Below are 19,912 nucleotides of genomic sequence, written 5' to 3'. Positions count from 1 at the left end.
CACCAAATGGTTCCTCTGGCCCTCCCTGAAAGCATCATGCAGGCTGTTGCCATGGACTGATGTCAATTAACTGAAAGACTGATACAGAGTTCCTGCCAGAAGATCTAAATGTGACTTCTCAAGTCCAAATGGATAACAATGACATGACTGTGATTCATGGCTGTAATTAGATCTCTGGCGAGATAGCCATGGAGAAATGACAAGAATGTCCCTCTCAGTAAAAATGCAAAAATGCATTTTTCTTTCATCCAGAGGTTTCAAATGCAGAAGTACAGATATTTCTGTAGAAAAAGACTGGTAAAAGTAGAAGTGCTAATTCAACTTCTTTAATTCATTTTTACCCTATGATGTCCTTTTCATCTTGTTCAATGCGAAATAAATAAATGCAAAATAAAACTAATCAGTAATTCCCTTCAGATGCATTAAAACTAAAGTGATGAGCCTGTTTTGAAAATGTAAAAAGAAGAAAGACCAGACATTTGTGTTGAAATGTAGGAAGTAAAAGTGTACTCAAGCAAAGTACAGCTACCTGAAAAATTTACTAGAGTACAATAATGATATTTGTACTTTGTTACTCTCCACTTCTGCTTTCTTCTGTGTCCCAGCGTAGTGGTGTAGAGAACACAATGTGAGCTGCAGAAAAGCATCAATGGAGTTGGCAGGGAACACGTCTTGTTCAGATCTGTTTTTACCAGGCCAGATGATTGCCATAAAAGGTATTAAATTCAGGTCCTCTTGCTAAGATAAATTTATACACCACTTTGCTTCAAGAATTTATTTGATTCTGTCATCAACACATAACACACTTGTCCAAATATTCGCAAAACAAAAAAAAAGGACAAGACTTTTGATTTTAAAGGGTAGGGTCACCTTTTTTCCAAGTCAATCTTAAAACAATATTGACATTACCATATGTGCAGTGGAAGGGTTTTTGGTTGCTGTAATTCCTGTTCTTCGTGTCTCATAAGTTGGCACTTGGACTCTGGGTGCTCTGATTTCCCCCAATATCAAAAACTTATATGCAAGGTCAATTCACCAGCCAGTACCCCTAGTCGATGAGCCAGGACCCCTAAGTTGGGCCAACAGTACCATCTGGAGGAATAATTCTCAGTAATTTTTGGAAGTGTATAGACCTCAAGTACTAGACAATATGTGATAGCATTGCAGCAATTGTAGCTTTCTGTGTGATATCACTTGAATTATATCACCATGCCAAAAACTATACATAGAACAGCATAAAGCACCTTACCTCAAACTCATGGTTCTCTCTTGTAGCACAAAACTTTCTTCTGTACATAACCTAAAGAATGAATGTCATGTTGACATTGATAAATTCAAAATCTATTTCAAAATTAAATAAATTAATTAATTATTATAGTGTGTAAGTCTGAGGCATAGGATAACTTTTACATCACCATGAAGACTTAGAGACTCTGAAGAAGAAAACATTACTGATGAAGCTGATATACTAGTAGATGAAAAGGCCAAGTAGGAGATCTTCATCAGAAGCAAGGGTGTATGATCAAATCTGCATCTTTTTGTATAAGGTGGAATTTCCGAAGAACTTTAAGTCATGTGAAAAGCTTGTACAACATGCACAACTCAGAGCTGACCAAACACTATGAGCATGTGCCAGAAAAGATTATAGCAATAACAAACACAGACATAGTTGCTGCAGAGGCCCACTATCATGATTTGATCATATACCCCTGCTTCTGATGAAGATCTACTTGGCCTACTGGTCATCAGCAATGCTTTCCTTGGCTTCTCTTTTCAGATTTCTTTTTTACAGTATGTCTGCATGTGTTTTTTGTGGACTAAGAGCCGCCTGTCCATGTAACCAAAGTGAGAGCTCTGTCTGTTTCCTCTGGAAGTCACATTTCCATGTGGGTGTTGGACTCCACCAAGGCTGCCCTTTGTCTCCAATCCTGTTTGTGATATTAATGGACATAATCTCAAGGCGCAACCAGGGTGAGGAGAGTATACAATTTGGGAACTTCAGAATTGCGTCTTTCTTTTTGTAGATGATATGGTCCTGTTGGTTTCATCAGACCGTGATCTTCAGTATGCACTGGGGCAGTTTGCAGCCGAGAATGCCAGCCATGGTTCTCTGCCAGAAAATGGTGGATTGCTTGCTCCAGGTGGGGAGAGTTGCTGTCCCAAGCGAAGGAGTTTAAGTATCTTGGAGTCTTGTTCACGAGTGAGCCCAGTGTATACCCAGAACTTGCTGGGGGATCACATGTCTTATTTGGAATGGGAATGCCTGGGGATCTCCCAGCCAAAGCTGGAAAGCATCCCTTGGGAAAGGTACATCTAGAATATCCTGCTTACACTAGCCTGGACGGATGGATGGATGGATGGATGGATGGATGGATGGATGGATGATCACATGCTGCCTCCATTGTCTACTGAGCTCAAGTTTTCATTTGCTCTGTCAGAGTCACTTTTGTGAATTAAGGGCCACCCACACCAAGAACTCTAAGTACAAAAATATCATTGTAAAAATCATTCTCACTGAAGCGGATGGTGGAGTCCACACCACAACTATAAAGCTGTGGTCTGGACTCCTCCATCCACTTGAGTTAGAACGATTTTTACAACAATATTTTTATAGTTCTAGTTTTTGGTGTGAATAGCCCTTAAGTCTGATGATGCCAGGCTGGTTTTTATTGACTTTTCCAAAGTAAACAACAGAAAACTATGAAATTAATCACAATACTTACATAGAGCAGCCACGATGATGTGAAATAATAGATTTAACACAGGTGTTACCAACACTAACACTTGAGGCCCTGTCCCATTCAGTGTAGCAGAGCCAAAATGCACAATAGCAGCACCCTGCTTTTGTTTGAACTGAATGGAATGGCACCTTGATTAGTATCATTGGAAGCATGTGTTTACCCACGTTTTTCACATTAAAATGACTACAATGAAAAAAGTCTGTTGGACACCGTTTCCGCCAATGTGCCACCAGTGAGAGATCTGTTCCTAAAGTGACTTCAAGTGACAGGGAACAAAATCCACAGGCCTTGTGTGCAGAATTCTTTTCTGAAGTCAGCCAAAGCTAACATGAAACTTCAGCAGTCTGAGTTGGTTAAATCAAGTGGGTAATTTCCAAAATTACTCACTTAAGTTTTTTAAGACTTAAGGCTTCCTCTTTCTGTTACTATTCCTCCATCACTCAGCAAGGAAACACAAGAAAATTTTGCTATAAAAAGACTTTAGCTGAAATGAGAAATAAACGTTTTGGCGTAGGACTGTGGACTGGCTCCCAGCTAATATGAACAGAAGGAGCAATTACAGAGACCAAAAACTCTTCCAGGTATTGTTTTAAGACAGACTTGAAAAAATGTGAACTTGTTTTTTGAATATTTTGGGTCCTAAAGTTAATCTCAGAAGCCTTGTTTTTGCAAGAATCTTCCTCACAGACCAGAGCCTGGTGTTACTGAATCAGGTTTTAACCCACCTAGCAGCTGGCCGGGATTGGGAGAACCCCACCGTCTTTCTCAACCACCCAAAATTCTGGGTGGGTAATTCCCAGTGGATGTGACCCATCCTATCCAAGTCTATCTCCTTTTTTCCCCTGCTGACAGTCCTTGTCTCCTGTCTCATTTCGGGAGTCTGCATGTACGCACATGAAACATGAAAACACAGACACCGGCACACAGCAGCGCCCTGTTAACCACACTTTCATCAGATACTGCTGAGATGCACATTCCACTGCAGAGGAGAGAGAAAGCGGAGCTGGGAAAACAGATGGAGACTGACAGAACAAGTGAATGAGCAGAAAAAGCAAGGCGTGAGAGGGGGAAGGTGTACGTGAAGATCTAAGCAGGAATCTGAGACTGACATTTCCTGTCTGTGTAAGGCATGAATCGGTACACTGTTCCAGGCGTGTAGGCTTAGCCGTTTGCCTCTGTCACTCGCCAGTTTATAGTTTCCTAACATGGTGACTGAGGTTACTGATTCAACATCTGTTACGGCACAATACTTCTGAATGGGCACAGTGTTCGTGTGTTGCGTGAGGGCAATGGCAGCCAGTGGTGGGAAATGATGCTATTTATAGAGCCTTGAAAATACCACTGCTTCCCTCATTCTGCCAGTCTTTAGCCAAGATGTTGAGAGTCTGTTATAGATTGAATGAGTCTGAGAAAGTTACAGAGGAAGGGAGGGGGAGAATTTTTTTTTCACTAATTTCCTGTCTGACATTTACTGAGTCTTGGGCATGTACTAGAAACTTACGTTAGCAACACCTCCGTCATTCACCACCTGTAATTTTTACCTCAGTAAAACATAACATTTAAGAGGGAATTAGAAGTGGTGATTACTTTTTCCAGTGACTAAAATCCGAGGTGAGACGGTCTCAAAAGGGAAAAGTCTTTGCGAACGCTAGTGCAGAGGCAGCCACACACTGGGAAGTCAAAACAAACATTCCTTCCATTTGTTCCTGATAATAGCTCACATGGCTCAGAACTGTTCCCAAGCATCACTTTTCCCACAGATTTCACACACAGAAGTCCAAATTCTCTCTGTTACATCACACTGCTGTTGTAGGGACAAGCAGCACATTTCAAAGCTTATTTTCTCTTCACATTCGAAGGATATCCCCTCATTTTACTCAATTTGAATGTGTGTAAAACCATGATATTTGAAAAAAAATTGTATTTTACATTATTTAATATTGCAAAAAAGTTGGGATGTTGTGTAAAACGTTAAAAAAACAGTATGCAAACATTTTTCCACTTATATTCAGTTTAATACAGTACAAAGACAAAATATATAATGATTAAACTAATCCATTTTGTTTTTTGTAAATATACACTCATTCTTTACACTATTCCTCAATCCAATCCACAGCTCAAATTTCATTTGTTTCTTGTGGTGGCTTAAGTGCTCTTTTCACCTCTGCCATGCATTTACATGCAATACAATGATAATACATATGTGTCATTACAGCTTGAGTAAAGAAATGTAACAGTCACCTCACTCATGGTTCAACAATAAACCAGCATAACAATGAGAAGTCGATTACAAACGTGTGACAGACACTTGGCTGTTTAAAGAAAAGTTAGAGCTAGCCGTCATTTCCCTTGTTACTCAAAATGACAGTTCAGTTCAATATTTACTCATGTAGTGAACTGTTGAGATTTAATGCATCTAATAATATTATATCTGTAATGTTGTTGCATGGTTAGTTAGGAAGAATATAATGCCTGTTTTTGAATATGTTATTGTTAAGTTTGGTATCTTAGGTAAAGCAGAGATGGTGAATTTGTAATAATATTTTGATTATGGAAAGATTTTATAGACTTAAATTTAGATTTTTAAAATGGGCTTCATTGCATTTAAAAATGACTTCAAGATTCTCTTCATTCTTTCGATCCTTAAAAAACTGAAGAAGAAAAAAGTGCCTGAAGACTATCTGGTTTACTTAATTATATATTGATTAAACCTGCTTGAGGTTAATTTTATTTAGTTTATTGAATTTACAAATTGAGCCTTTAATTTTCCCTTTTATTATTTATATGCTTTTTCAATGTATCTATATTTATAGTTTTGCTCTTGGCTTTTTTATTTTATTTTATTTTATTTTTATGTATTTATTTATTTATTTTTTGCTGTCAAAAAGATTTATAATTTATGTTCAATTTTGTCCAGTAAAAAATCACCACAAGATGGCAGCAGTGAAAAAAACCATGCAAACAACAAGAAGAAGAAGACTTCCTGTGCCACAGGGTTGTACTTCCTCTGTCGCCATGCACATGCGGTAAACAAGCATATGAATCCATGTGAGTGCAAGCATGGACTTCTCAGAAAAGTGGAGTAATTTGCCCACAGGTCCGAGTCTGAAGAACCTGACAGAGGGCCGGTTTGGGGTCCTGAAGGAGTCTCAGCATGGCGCCGTTCAGGATTTAACCAAAGCCCACATCGAGTCGTTTGACCAGGCTGTCACTGATGGACTCAGCCGCGTTGTGCAGGTCAGTTCAACCAGCCAGGTTACTGGTTTAAGATAAACTAAGACTTATGTTTCAGTTCAGCAGCTCATGAACCTGAAAAAACTTTAAGTAAATCGAAACGACAGCAGTTTGTCTGTAAACTGAGATGACACCCAGCTAAGTCAAATAAATATGAGCTTTTGAAAGCGTGAGCTGAGCCCGATGAAGGAAGAAATCCTTGTCCTATATTTGCTAAGATGTGGTTCGAGTACTTCTCTAACTTAATATATTTGTGACTTCTGATTGGAAAGCACCGGACACATTGTAGGGGAGACTGGGGACCATTGCAACACTTAGTTTCTCAGACATTAGTTGGACAAGTCTAAGAAACTTATTGGATGAGAGGCGAAACATCTTCAAAGACATATAACTAAGTCCAGTTGCCTTTGATTAAATCTTTTCTTGAGATTACCATGACCTGAACGAATGAGAACATTCACGGACGAGTTTAGCATAAGTTACAATGCTGATGTAGCCAGGTTAAAAGACAGCCACCTTTGTGACACTGAAACCCCTGGTTTTAGACTCAGCATACCTCGCTAACATACTGCTTCGTAGTCTACCTCAAGTCGATATGCAGATGTTACAGGTGCAATTCAGTCAATCTCTCTATATGTCAATGTGAGACTGGAAGATTGGAGCAATTTGCAATGCCATAAAATACTTTTCTGTGGTCTGTTTTGATATGGCTGCTTAGGTCAAATTCTGCAAGAGCAGCCGGTACCTGCAAAATGTTTATATTCTTAATTTTTTCTCATTTTTGTGGCGTGACATTTCTTCCTCAGTCTATCCCTCCTTTGGAGTTCACATTCAGAAATGACAGGATTAGCTTGTCATTTGTCGAAGCCGCCATCTACAACCCAGTGGTGGCCAAAGGGAGCATCTGCAGGGAGATGAAGGTGTTTCCAGCAGAGTGCAGGGGAAGAAGATGTTCATACAAAGGAAAGCTGGTGGTAAGTCTGAGACGTGTGCAAAGAAGCGCTAATGAGAAATCTTAACTGCATACGAGAGGCATGAGGTCAGTTCTTCAGTTGGTTGTATTTTGCATCATCTCAGGCAGACATCAGCTGGTCGATCAATGGCATTCCCAAAGGCATTATCAAACAGTCCCTGGGTCAGGTGCCAATTATGGTGAAGTCCAAGCTGTGTAACCTGCACGGCATGTCTCCCAAAGAGCTCGTAGAACACCACGAAGAAGCAGAGGTAAGACGCACATTCATGCCATACAAGATGAGCAAAAATTCATCACATGCATCCACGTTTATTAACAAAGTAAAAAATCTTCAACATCAACAGGAAATGGGAGGTTATTTCATCGTGAATGGAATTGAGAAAGTCATTCGTATGCTGATTATGCCGAGGAGGAACTATCCTATCGCCATGTCAAGACCTAAGTGGAAGAGCAGGGGTCAGGGATACACTCAGTACGGTAAATATACTCTCTTAGATAATATGCAAAAATGCAGTCAAAGTGACGGTGCAATTAGTGGTTTAAGTTCAACAATTGAAACTGCATGTTTTACAATGGATGTCATCATCATCATCCTCCTCTTCTCACAGGTGTCTCTATGCGTTGTGTGAAGGAAGAGCACTCAGCCATCAACATGAACCTGCATTATCTGGAAAATGGGACTGTGATGCTGAACTTCATCTACCAGAAAGAGCTCTTCTTCCTCCCACTAGGCTTTGCACTAAAGGTAGTAATCACTGTTAATGTATTTTAGAAATGAACGAGTCTGCAGGTTTCATTATTGAAGGGTAACTTATGTGTTTTTCAACGTGGGCCCTATTTTCTCATGCCTTTGTGACTAAGTGACTATTGGGGACGAGAGTTTTTGAAATTGGCCCAGTATTTAGGGAGCGTGCAACAGCTGTCAGAAGTTTCAGACAACCTGGAACTCCAAACTAAAAAAGTGGAATAAAATAAATAAAATAACATCTTGTTCTCCAGATGTCTGATACAGACCCCAGCAAATACATTTACATGATATTATCATGAAGCCCTAGTTGAAGCTTAGTTTCACTTCTGATGGCTTCAGTGGTCTCATTCAGTACTGGACCAAAAAAGTCGTTGTCCCCATTAGTCACTTGGGAAAATAGGGTACAAGTTAAAAAATACTTAAATTACCCTTTCAGTGAAAAAGAGAGAAATAGACCAGAATATATCAGATAAATCTTAATAAAATGAAAGGTTTTAACTATTTTGGAGCCATATGATGTGTTAATACAGTTCATTGTTTCTGTGTTGTCTCTCAGGCGCTGGTGGACTTCACAGACTACCAGATCTACCAGGAACTGATCAAGGGCCGTGAGGACAACTCCTTCTACAAGAGCTGTGTGTCAGAGATGCTGCGCATTGTCATGGAGGAGGACTGCACCACCCACAGCAAGGTGCTGAACTACCTGGGAGAGCGCTTCAGGGTGAAGATGAACCTTCCTGAGTGGTACACAAATGAGCAGTGTGCCAAGTTCCTGCTAGAGTAAGTCTCGATGACAGTTTTTTGTAATCAACATCGTGACAGAAACAACGGTATCATGTTTGTTTTTTGTGCATTTAGTAAAACGGGTTGTGTTCTGTTTTGACCAGTGAGTGCATCTGTATCCACCTGAAGTCAGACGTGGAGAAGTTCTACCTGCTGTGTCTGATGACCAGGAAGTTGTTCACATTTGCCAAGCAGGAGTGCATGGAAGAAAACCCTGACAGCATCATGTGTCAGGAAGTGCTCACTCCTGGTCAGCTCTACCTCATGTTTCTGAAGGTGAGCTCATAAATGAGCTGCATGTCCTTTACTGGCCTCTGGTGATGAAAGAAGGGAACTGCAGTATCTATACACCATTGTATTCAAAGCTGAGTGTGGACAGTAAATTTCTAAAGCCAGATAGAGCATCACTTGGCAAAGTAAACACCAATCATTGGCACAAATCAGCAGTTTTACTAAATCTAAATCTAGCCCATGACTGGAGACTTTAGCTTATCACTATTCATTTCAGTGGTGGATAATTTTGCAGTTGTATTTCCAATAACTCCTTTGCCTACAATGACAAAAGAAATGTATGTGCAAGTTTTTGCATTGTGTAAGTTAAATTTTTGCCTACTGGAGCTTTGACTTAAAATGACACATTCCTGGTTAAACACCTGGCATTTACTGGCAGAACACCAAAGGATACTGTTATTTTATTTTTTCGTTAAGATCTAAGTTATGGATTTAAACCTTACAATATTGCCAACAGGAGAAATTGGCTGGCTGGTTGGTGTCTGTGAAAATAGCGATTGACAAGAGAGGCGGCAAACTAAGTGGAGGATGGAACATGGAAAACATAATGAAGATATTCAACATGGGCTCTGACCTGACCAGACCCTTTGAATATCTGCTGGCCACTGGGAACCTCAACTCCAAGTCAGGTATGACCATCTGAGTCTAGTATGAGTACATGTTAAGTCATAAGAGTGTAGTTAATCTGTTAAATAAATATTGTTTCCCTCTCTGTCCGCAGGTCTTGGCATGCTGCAGAACACAGGCCTGTGTGTGGTAGCTGACAAGCTCAACTTCATCCGCTACCTGTCCCACTTCCGCTGTGTGCACAGAGGAGCAGCATTTGCCAAGATGAGGACCACTTCCGTTCGTAAGCTGCTGCCCGAGTCCTGGGGCTTCCTGTGTCCTGTCCACACTCCAGATGGAGAGCCCTGTGGACTCATGAACCACATGACAGCCAGCTGTGAGATTGTAGCACCAACACTGTCCACCGTATCCCTGCCCGCTCTGCTCTGTTCCCTTGGTGAGTGATTTAACAACTCTAAAAGGGTATTATGGATCAGATGGAATTATGTCCTTCTTTTCTTAAAACATATCTTCATTGAATTTTCCACATACTCTTGTATAGATAATACAGAAACCTCATATAACATTGAAAATATGAAACTGCCCTCACCTTTCTCAACACCCCAGTCTTTCCTACTCATCTTCCCAACGTACTCCACGACCCAGTTGTACCCTTAGCCCCACCCCAGCAGGCTACAACTAGCTAGAATAATAACAATGGCAATAGTAAAAGAAACCGCATAAGGTGTGTAACAAAGAAAAAGAAAAGAGAAAACAAACAACAAAAAAAACTATCCAAAGAAGAAGTAAAAGATCATCATACATACATACATACAGCTACACATAACGTTTTACTAAATTCAGTCTTACACATTCTTAAATTGTATGAGCATATGTCTGCCCTGCTGCAAGGGGATGTGGCATGTATTGAATTCCAATTTTAATTTAGAAGAGGAGAACCTAAGTGTTCCCATTGTACTCTAAGTATATCTGCTGACTGGAGATTCAGCTCACCAAAGATTGCATAGATTCTGAAGATGATGCGTCGAGAGACCTTTGACTTTTAAAGTGCTGAATTGTATAGGACAAACAATTTTCTGTCTGTGGTGTGTCAGGTGTTACTCCAGTGGATGGATCTCCTGGCCAGGCCTTTTCAGACTGCTACCCTGTGGTCCTTGACGGGGCTGTCGTGGGATGGGTGGAGACTGAATTAGCTCCAGTTGTCGTTGACTCACTTCGCAGGTTCAAGGTATGTCAGCTACATAAGATAACAAATGTCAGTGGTTTGTACCTTTTCCATTATTTGTGCAGAAAACTGACATTTTAAAAAATTATCTTCAGGTGCTGAAAGAGAAGAAGATCCCTCCTTGGACTGAGATTGTTCTGGTTCCAAAAACAGGCAAGGCCAGCTTGTATCCAGGCCTGTTCCTCTTCACAACACCCTGTCGTATGGTGCGGCCTGTGCGAAACTTAGCTCTTGGCAAGCAGGAGTTGATTGGCACCTTTGAACAAGTACGTGCAAATGATTTAAAGAGATTCTGTGGTAAAAGACTGATTTGTTTTGCATATTAGTTGCTAAAGATTTTGTTTAATCATCTTTTTCTCTTTCTTTTTACAGCTTTACATCAATGTGGGCATCTTGGAGGATGAGATCGAGCCCGGAGTGACCACACACCAGGAGCTCTTCCCTCACAGCATGCTCAGCGTGGTGGCTAACTTCATCCCCTACTCAGACCACAACCAGAGTCCTAGAAACATGTACCAGTGTCAGATGGGTAAGTCTGAGGCCACCAGACTTAGAGTCTCTTAGAGTCATGAAGCGTCAGAGATTAAACTCATTCTCTTTTCAGGTAAGCAGACTATGGGTTTCCCCCTGCACTCATTCATGGATCGCTCAGACAACAAGCTGTACCGGCTGCAGACGCCTCAGAGCCCGATGGTCAGGCCCTACATGTATGACCACTACAATCTGGACAACTACCCCAGCGGCACCAACGCCATTGTGGCTGTCATATCTTACACAGGCTACGACATGGAAGACGCCATGGTGAGTAAAACACAGTAGCTACATATAGTAGAATTTTTCCCCGCTGATAGAAGTGGAGTGGAACGCTAACACCATTTTATGCTCTTAGATTGTGAACAAGTCATCATGGGAGAGAGGTTTTGCCCACGGAAGCATCTACAAGACTGAGCTGGTGGACCTGGCAGAAAAGGTGAGGGGAGAAGACAGTGTGGTGTTTGGGACCAAGCCAGGTGACCCTAAAGCCACTGACAAGCTGGACGCTGACGGGCTGCCACACATTGGATCAACACTTAAGTATGGAGACCCCTTCTATAGCTACATCAACCTCAACACTGGCCAGACCTTCATCAACTACTACAAGTAAGTGTTAACATTTGCGTCAGTGTTTCTCCATCCAAACAAACATTTAGTTCACTAAAATACAAACAAGGAAAAAGAGGGCAGTGGTTGTATTGTAAAACGTATTCTGAACATCTTAAATCTTGCCCCCTACCAAAACCCCAAGATATAATAAAAAAATAATTCTTAAACTAATAGAAATTAAACAAACTAAACATTTAGACTATAACGCTAAACTGAAATGAGCAAACCAACACTACAATAACTCTGGTATTACCTACATATCTTAATAACAAATGCTTCAGTACAAATTAAAGTCTACAGAATATTTATTTTGCAACTAAACTTCAAATTACAATCAGTACAGGGTTTAATGTTAGTGCTTTTTTTTTTTAGTTTTGTCCATTTGGGTTAGTGAGTCACAGATCTACTTGCCCAAAGTCAATTTTTACTTAAATGATTAATCAGTTATCATTATAGTTCAGTTCTTTTTCACCACTTGACCAGTTGGACAGGTGGGTTGCCTTGGTTAAAGTGGGCAATTCTTATTGTTGAGCCCTGCAATAATGTGTTTGGTTTTTTTTCCCTATTTTCCCTCAGGAGCCAAGAGGCCTGTGTTGTTGACAATATAAAGATCTGCAGCAATGACGTCGGCTCAGGCTCTTTTAAACGTGTCTGCATCACTGTACGAGTGCCACGAAACCCCACCATCGGTGACAAGTTTGCCAGCCGCCACGGTCAGAAGGGCATCCTGAGCCGCCTGTGGCCGGCTGAGGACATGCCCTTCACAGAGAGTGGCATGAGTCCCGACATCCTCTTCAATCCCCACGGCTTCCCTTCCCGCATGACCATCGGGATGCTGATTGAAAGCATGGCGGGCAAGTCTGGCGCCCTGCACGGCCTGAGCCACGATGCCACACCCTTCACCTTCTCAGAGGAGAACTCTGCGCTTGAGTACTTTGGTGAAATGCTCCGGGCAGGTGGATACAACTACTATGGCACAGAGCGGCTCTATAGTGGGGTCAGCGGTCAGGAGCTGGAGGCAGACATTTTCATTGGAGTCGTCTACTACCAGCGGCTGCGTCACATGGTCTCCGACAAGTTTCAGGTGAGGACGACGGGAGCACGAGACAAGGTGACCAACCAGCCAGTGGGAGGGAGGAACATCCAGGGAGGCATCCGCTTCGGGGAGATGGAGCGAGACGCCCTGCTGGCCCACGGCTCCTCTTTCCTGCTTCACGATCGACTCTTCAACTGCTCGGACCGATCAGTGGCTCAGGTGTGTGTCGACTGCGGCAGCCTGCTGTCCCCTCTGTTGGAGAAACCACCACCGTACTGGTCGGCCACACGCCACCGAAAGACTGTCTGCACTCTGTGTGGTAAAAGTGACTCTATTGACTCCGTGTCTGTCCCATATGTCTTCCGCTACTTTGTAGCTGAGCTCGCAGCGATGAACATCAAAGTCAAATTAGATGTCAAATGAATTTTGCAGGACAGCCAGTAAAGGTACATGCCTTAAACGTGATAGAGTGCAAATCAAGAGTTTATTGTGAAACTGTTCCTTTTTATCCAATGAAGCTGCTGAAATTAACCAGGCTGAAGCAAGATTAAAAAAACATGATGTGTCCGAACAGCCAGGTGCCACCTTGTCGTAGGTGTATTATTCACCAAGACTTTGCAAAAAGCAGCTTGTGATGGAATGAATGTGTTGACGTCTGTTAAGGTGTGTGGAAACAACCCAAAGGTCTTTTTGTACAGTCATTCTGAGCGTTCAATAAAAAATATGTGCTTTATCATTGTACCAAGAATCCAGATCTTTTCCTTAAGTAACTCTATATTCCAATACAAACAGATAAGATTTTAAAGTAGGACTACTTGGTAAAACAACAGGAGTATCGTCAGCAAAATGTGCTGGATAAGAGAAGAACCCATTCTGCAGGAAAATGGCCCATGATATATTAGACTGTTATGATTTAAAGTATTAAAACGGCATTTTATTTTCAACCTGTTTCCAAGTGGGACTATTATTTGTGCTGCTGTCCCTGAAGAGGTCAGTTGAAAGCTGTTGTAATGAATGATGTGCATTACACAGGCATAACACAGTTTGAGTTACATTAGCTTATTGCTTCACACAAACAAGTAACTACAGCAGGAGGTTGCGACCAGTGGAGGAGATACTGCTAGAAAACATTTGAAGAAAGATGAATTTAGGTGATAGTGGAGACGTGTTGTACCCAATGGCAGACAGTCAAAGCGTGGCTTACAGGGAGCCACGCTAAACATGGACGGTGTCACTCTATAGCCATTATACTGCAGTCGACATTTACTTAATACAATAAATCAAAGCAAAAAAGTTGACTATTTCAACTTTCATTATGTTGTCTGTTTAAAAGGTTTGGAACCACTGGTTTAATTGTTTGTTAAGATTATGTTTTATACTCTTAATCTGAAGAGTAACTAAAGCTATCAGATAAATGTAGTGGAGTAAAAACAACTATATCCTTCTGAAATGTAGTGGAGTAGTAATATAAAGAATAGGAGTATCACAATTCTCCAAATCCACAATTTCATCTGACTTTTGATTTTAAGGTCACAATTGGATTTTCAACATAAACATTTATTTCAGCAATTATGGCTATGCCACTGAGGAGTTTTGATTTGAAAGGATCAATAGATGAATTTATCACAAGGGGGACATATGGTAAAATTGAAATAATTTATTTAAAATGTAATAACAATAGGCTAACTTACTTCACAAGTCAATTGGGAACAACAGACGTTGGTCGATTCAGCGATCCTGCCTTTGATTTATTATTGAACTCAAAGCCCATTTTGATCCGTTTTTGATTTAATGTTGAAACTGGGACACCCCTAAAAAACAGCAAATAAAAATACTCAATTACAAGTATCTCAAAGTTTCACTGAGTAAAGTATGTAATTATTTCCACACTGAGTCTCAATAAACCATTAATTCCCAGGTGCCCACACTTGCACTGACCACATTTTACCATAGACTCAATTAGAGTTCACAATTAGTGGTAATTATCCTTTTAGCATCACTATTTTCACTTTCACTGAAAAAAAAATATTAAAATCATGATGTGACATTTGTTTTGAGAACAAGGTTTGTAGACAAGGGCATCCATGCAACACCACAGTACTTCATTATAATGCTGTTTGTCACACATTTTTCCTTTATCAAAAAAATTGCAGCTTCTGCAAATTGGATATTACACTATTCCATAATATTTTGATAAATCGTGCAGCTCGGACCCCCTGTAGTTGGAGCTGAAAGTTGGAAAAATCATGACGTTTACTTTTTACCATAGATCCATAAATTAAACGATAGGTTTCAATCACCAGTTGTCCTTATTTCAGTTGTGCCAGAATATCTGGCAGGTCCAGCACAGTGGGAACAGTGTAGTCTGGTTTCACTGAACCGTCTGCCACAACACTTCCTGCACTGCTGATCCACACTGTAGCCCGTACTCCGGCATTAAACCCCCCCTGAATATCTGTGTCCAGAGAGTCTCCAACCATAACACAGTCCTGGGCCTCCACCTCCAGCATATTGAAACATAATGTAAATATGGAGGGGGATGGTTTCTGCTCTGCATGCTCTCCACCAACCACGACAGCATCGAAGAACTCCTCACATCCGACCGCCTCCACTTTCTCTCTCTGTGTCTGAGATTCCCCGTTGGTCAGCAGCAGCAGCTTGTACGAGCTGCGCAGTTGTTTCAGGAGGCTGCATATTTCAGGGGACAGACTGAGAAGTTCCAGGCGACTGCTTTTCCACAGATAGTAACACTGTGCTGCCAGAGAGGGTGTGGAACAGCTGCCCGCAGCCTCCTTGATGCTCTCCTCCCAGTGACCCACACGTACCTCATCAATGGATCTGCCCGCCGAGGGGTCGAAACTCTCATGGAAAAGCTTCTGCTTGAACTTGCCGCAAATGTCGCTGATCGTCGTGTCATCGAGGTCCAGTGCGGTCTTCAGAAGTTCACTGGTCTGTAAGATTCAAACACAACAGATTACAACCTAATGAAACGTGTGTCTCTTTCAGCTGTGACCACAAGAGGTCAGCTTCCAGATAGTGAGAGGTTTAACCAGAAGTGCAGCGCAGTGGTGGGAGCAGCTCAGTTGTAAGCACCATTTAGGCATTTATTTTGCAGGATGTGTGTGTTTTAACGACCTGCTGGTATGTGTAGATGAGCATTTCTTTGTTAAACTCAGACTTGGAAATTCTGGTATGTCAGATTCTGTGTTTATGACTTCAGAAAAAGTGGGAAAAAGGTTTTGGCAAGTGAACTGAGTTTTAATCTCTCCATGCACTCTATATACACTAAATACACAGTACATACTTTTCTGATGGGTGTTAACAAGTTATTGGTAGTGGTGCACTGCAGCCTCTTGTGGCCAAATTGAGTATTACAACAACACTTTGAGACAATCCTGACAAAAAAGAAAAAGAAAATCACCTCTCAAAACTTTTTTTCACCTGTTTCACACATTTTTTTTTTTTAAAGGAACTCTCTCTGTATGCGAGCAATACAAATACATACAAGTACCAAGACCACAATGTAAAAACTGGACTACATATAAACATCCAGCATTAGTAATTTTACTTTAGCAACACAGGATAAGTATTATCAGGCTATTATTAATGCATCAACATAAGACCACATTTAGTGTTAATTTGTCAGTGTGGAACAAATTCAGCCACTGTACTGAATAGTTTCATCTACAGAACTTCATCATAGCTTGTAAGCGTTTGTTTTGTGTGCAAAGTTTCAAATGAATGTAATGGAATAAGGGGCACCATTGCCCTCTGAATTGTAAAATAGGTAAAGGAGGATCACAACTGGCATTAAAATGAAACATGTAAAGGCCATGAACACCCACACAGGTACTTTCATTTATCCTGGCTGACTGCACCTCTGTTCATTATTAGTATTAGTATTTCAATCCTGTACTTCAGTAACAATAAAACAATGTAACACAACATTCAATTAAAAATAAAGAAGTTATATCAGCAAAATGAACTTAAACAATCAGTAGTCAAAGCACTTATAAAGCAGATCCTGTAAGATGTTATTATCATTATTGAAGCAGGCCATTGTAACTGTTGCACAAACATGTTAGAAGCATTTTGTTGGGCAGTTTAATCTGTAACATTAGACATTTGCACAGATCATCATACATTAATCTGCAAAGTAACTATAGCTATCAGATAAATGTAGTACAGTAAAACACAATATTGTCTCTTAAATGTAGAATGGTAGGAGTGGCAAAAAATGGGAATTCTCAAGTAAATTACTAGTGCCTCAAGTTTTTACTTAAGTACAACACCTAAGTGAATGTATGAATGCATGTCCAGGAATAGAATGAGCCTTCATTAATTAGCAATGTTGGAATGTACATTTACTCAAGTACTGTAAGTACTGTAAGTTTGAGGAAACTACTTTACCTAAAAATTTCGATTCTCTTTGTTTTGGTGGAGGCCCACAGTGCCCGACTTTGAAAATCCTCGCTAGTATTCTCTGCATGTATTTGTTCATGTTTTGCAAATGGTTTTTAGAGTCAGGCCATACAACTAAAGCCATCATATTACATTTACACAGGTTAGAACAAGGGTGGGCAAATGTTTTTCATGGGGCGCCACATGAGAAATTGATCAGGCCGCTGTGGACCAGACACAAATGATAAAAAATCCTAATAAAGGCCAGATCTCTAATAATGGAATGGTCAATGGTATTTCTACTGTTGGTCACCCTTTATGAATTGTCATGTAATGAATTGTGGGCTAATATTTTACTGGCAGTGTCTGAGACGTGACGTTTTACAGTAAACGTACATGTTGTAATGAGTTGAAGAAGAACAAAATAAACAACATGGATGCACAGCACTGAGTAAATAAAGTTACAGTTTAATATAAGAGCAAAATAAAGGTTTGCTAATGATTTAATGGTAAGCAAAATGCTACTGACTCTCTAGAAGTTTACTAGATTTTTCATTTTTTGGTATGCCAACGATGGCCACATGAAACCACTCAGTGGGCCGCATCTGACCCCCAGGCCACACTTTGGCCAGGTCTGGGTTAGAAGTGTACAGCTGTTCGTTTAGTCCAGGTATCAGAGTTGGTATTGTCACCTATTGTCACCATTGTCACCTATAACACACCTTTATATAAACACAGACACTATTTAATAACTGCATAATGGACAAATTATATTTTCAGGCTAAATAAAAAACTTTGAATTGACACAGTGGTCCACTTCATTGGACAGTTGCATTAATCTGACATCACGAATGAGGAAGTAAACTTAAAATACTACATGAGTAATATTTAGACTTTATCACCTTTTGAATGGCCACTCCACCTGCCCGGCTTGTTTCAATGAGCGTGTTATCCAGGTCAAATAATATCGCCTTCACAGGTTTACCGTCCATTGTCGCCGCGGAACACTGTTCATTCATAACGTCGTGGCTCAGTTGCGGAAGTGCTCCAACGTGAACTGCATGATGGGAGTTGTTGTTGCCACAGATCTTCAGTACCTGCAAGTGTCAGCCTCTAGAGGGCGCCAATATATATATAAAAATAAAATTAAGGGTTTTTTTCTTTTGTTTTGTTTTGTTTTTTGTTTTTTGCCAGCAGCTCATAAGTTTCCTAATGAGCTCTGACCAAGAACTGATTTTAACTGCCCCAGTTATAATAAATGAATAAAATAAATTAGGCTTAAACCTGTCGTGTGTTATTTTAATAATATGCTGCAGACCAGTTCAATAAATAAATAAATAAATAAATAAACATGTGAGTGACAGATGTAAGATTGTTTAAAATAATTTAAAGATTTACAAAAGCTCTCCAGATTCTAAAGTTATTGTAGAGTCACCATGTTATAAATTTATTATGTAGGCTTAAATAAATTATTGTAAGAGCACAATAAAGTATTCTAATTAAACCAATTGTTTTTGTTAGCAGAAATTTCCGTACAAGACTATAAAAACATATTTTTTTTGTAAATATGGATGATGCACACATGAAACATTTAGATTAGCTGGTAACCTGGAAAAAAGGCCTGAGGGATTGGGGGAAAAAATCAAGCAAAACTAACTAACTAAATAACAAAGTTGTGTGGTAGTTTAACTACATTAAAATCTCAGTAACATTTTCACTTCACTATTTTGGGTCACATGTTTTAATTAATTATTTACAAACCACATATTCAGACTATTCTCTTAATGTTTTTGGCCAAACAATATGACACAATGCCACAACTTATTGGACACAATTGTCATTTAATTGCACCACCAAGACGTGTGATTAAATACTAAAAATTTATGTAGAAATCGAGCATTTTTCCAACTCAGCGATTGTGACTTCTCTTCCCCTTAAAACACATCCACAGGCTGCCAGTGAGGATCGGCCTGCCTGAGTCCCTAAATCAAACAAACCTACCCTTTATTCAGTGTCAGTTCAGCTATACATCCCTGTAACAACATGAGACTCCATGTTGAGATTGTGATAATTTAAATAATATATAACTACTTTTTGAATGCAGGTTCAGTTTGACCAACTAAATTTTTTGACATGAATTAAGATATTGTTTAACTACGTTTCATTTTGAAGTAGCCACACTAATAAACCATTTGTTTTACTTAAAAAAAGTTAGAGTCTGGGCTGCATTACAATTTTAATTTGAATAAGTTTGAAAAGACAAGTTGAAGTAATTTTGTAATCATTCAAACCAAATAAACTTTTCTCATGGAAAAACTTTAATGCAGTTGTGCCTGATAAAACAGTTAAAATACTGATAGTGTCTCTGTAAAAACTGGCTTTAATGAGTTGATTAAACTCTTTACATTTGTTCTAAGTTTTTAAGTCAAAAGACGAACCAGAACATTAGAAGAATTCATGTTAAGTAGTCTGAAAATAAATACAAAAAATTTAAAGTTTAACTTGATGAAATAAAATGTTTACATTTATGAGAAACTATTAGGTAATTCCACTAAATTCTTGTGTGTGTGTATATATATATATATATATGTTTTTTTCACTGTAGTAGTTTAGCAAACTGCAGTTTTGAATTAATTTCCCCAGCACTTTGTATTTCAGGCACCACATAACATTTTGTGGACTTGTTTTCCATTTGCTGGTGACTGGACTGTGGGTGAAGTCTGCTTATGTTACACAGCAAAAAAACTTTTTTTTAGAAAGGTGACGCTAC

General features: G+C 39.8%; 2 protein-coding genes across 2 annotated transcripts; one reads left to right on the top strand and one right to left on the bottom strand.

The window, feature by feature from the left end:
* Positions 1–5,794: 5,794 nt before the first annotated feature.
* polr1b (RNA polymerase I subunit B) lies at positions 5,795–13,482 on the top strand. Its single transcript, XM_084736074.1, has 15 exons — positions 5,795–5,978; positions 6,782–6,949; positions 7,053–7,199; positions 7,293–7,425; positions 7,557–7,693; positions 8,253–8,476; positions 8,584–8,755; positions 9,228–9,399; positions 9,492–9,773; positions 10,432–10,565; positions 10,658–10,828; positions 10,935–11,091; positions 11,167–11,363; positions 11,452–11,702; positions 12,282–13,482. The coding sequence occupies exons 1-15, from the start codon at positions 5,802–5,804 to the stop codon at positions 13,162–13,164; spliced, it is 3,405 nt and encodes a 1,134-aa protein (XP_084592200.1). The 5' UTR covers positions 5,795–5,801; the 3' UTR covers positions 13,165–13,482.
* Positions 13,483–14,798: 1,316 nt separating this feature from the next.
* On the bottom strand, positions 14,799–18,227 carry nanp (N-acetylneuraminic acid phosphatase). The gene is made up of 2 exons (XM_084736067.1): positions 18,045–18,227; positions 14,799–15,692 (listed from the first exon to the last, which is right to left on the bottom strand). Exons 1-2 carry the CDS (start codon positions 18,159–18,161, stop codon positions 15,051–15,053), a joined length of 759 nt encoding a protein of 252 aa, XP_084592193.1. The 5' UTR covers positions 18,162–18,227; the 3' UTR covers positions 14,799–15,050.
* Between the last annotated feature and the right edge of the window lie 1,685 nt (positions 18,228–19,912).

Source organism: Lutjanus erythropterus, chromosome 14 (assembly GCF_056507025.1).
Source record: "Lutjanus erythropterus isolate fLutEry1 chromosome 14, fLutEry1.hap2, whole genome shotgun sequence".
NCBI lineage: Eukaryota > Metazoa > Chordata > Actinopteri > Lutjaniformes > Lutjanidae > Lutjanus > Lutjanus erythropterus.
Note: the sequence above shows the minus strand (reverse complement) of the source record. Positions and strands in the feature narration are given on the sequence as shown.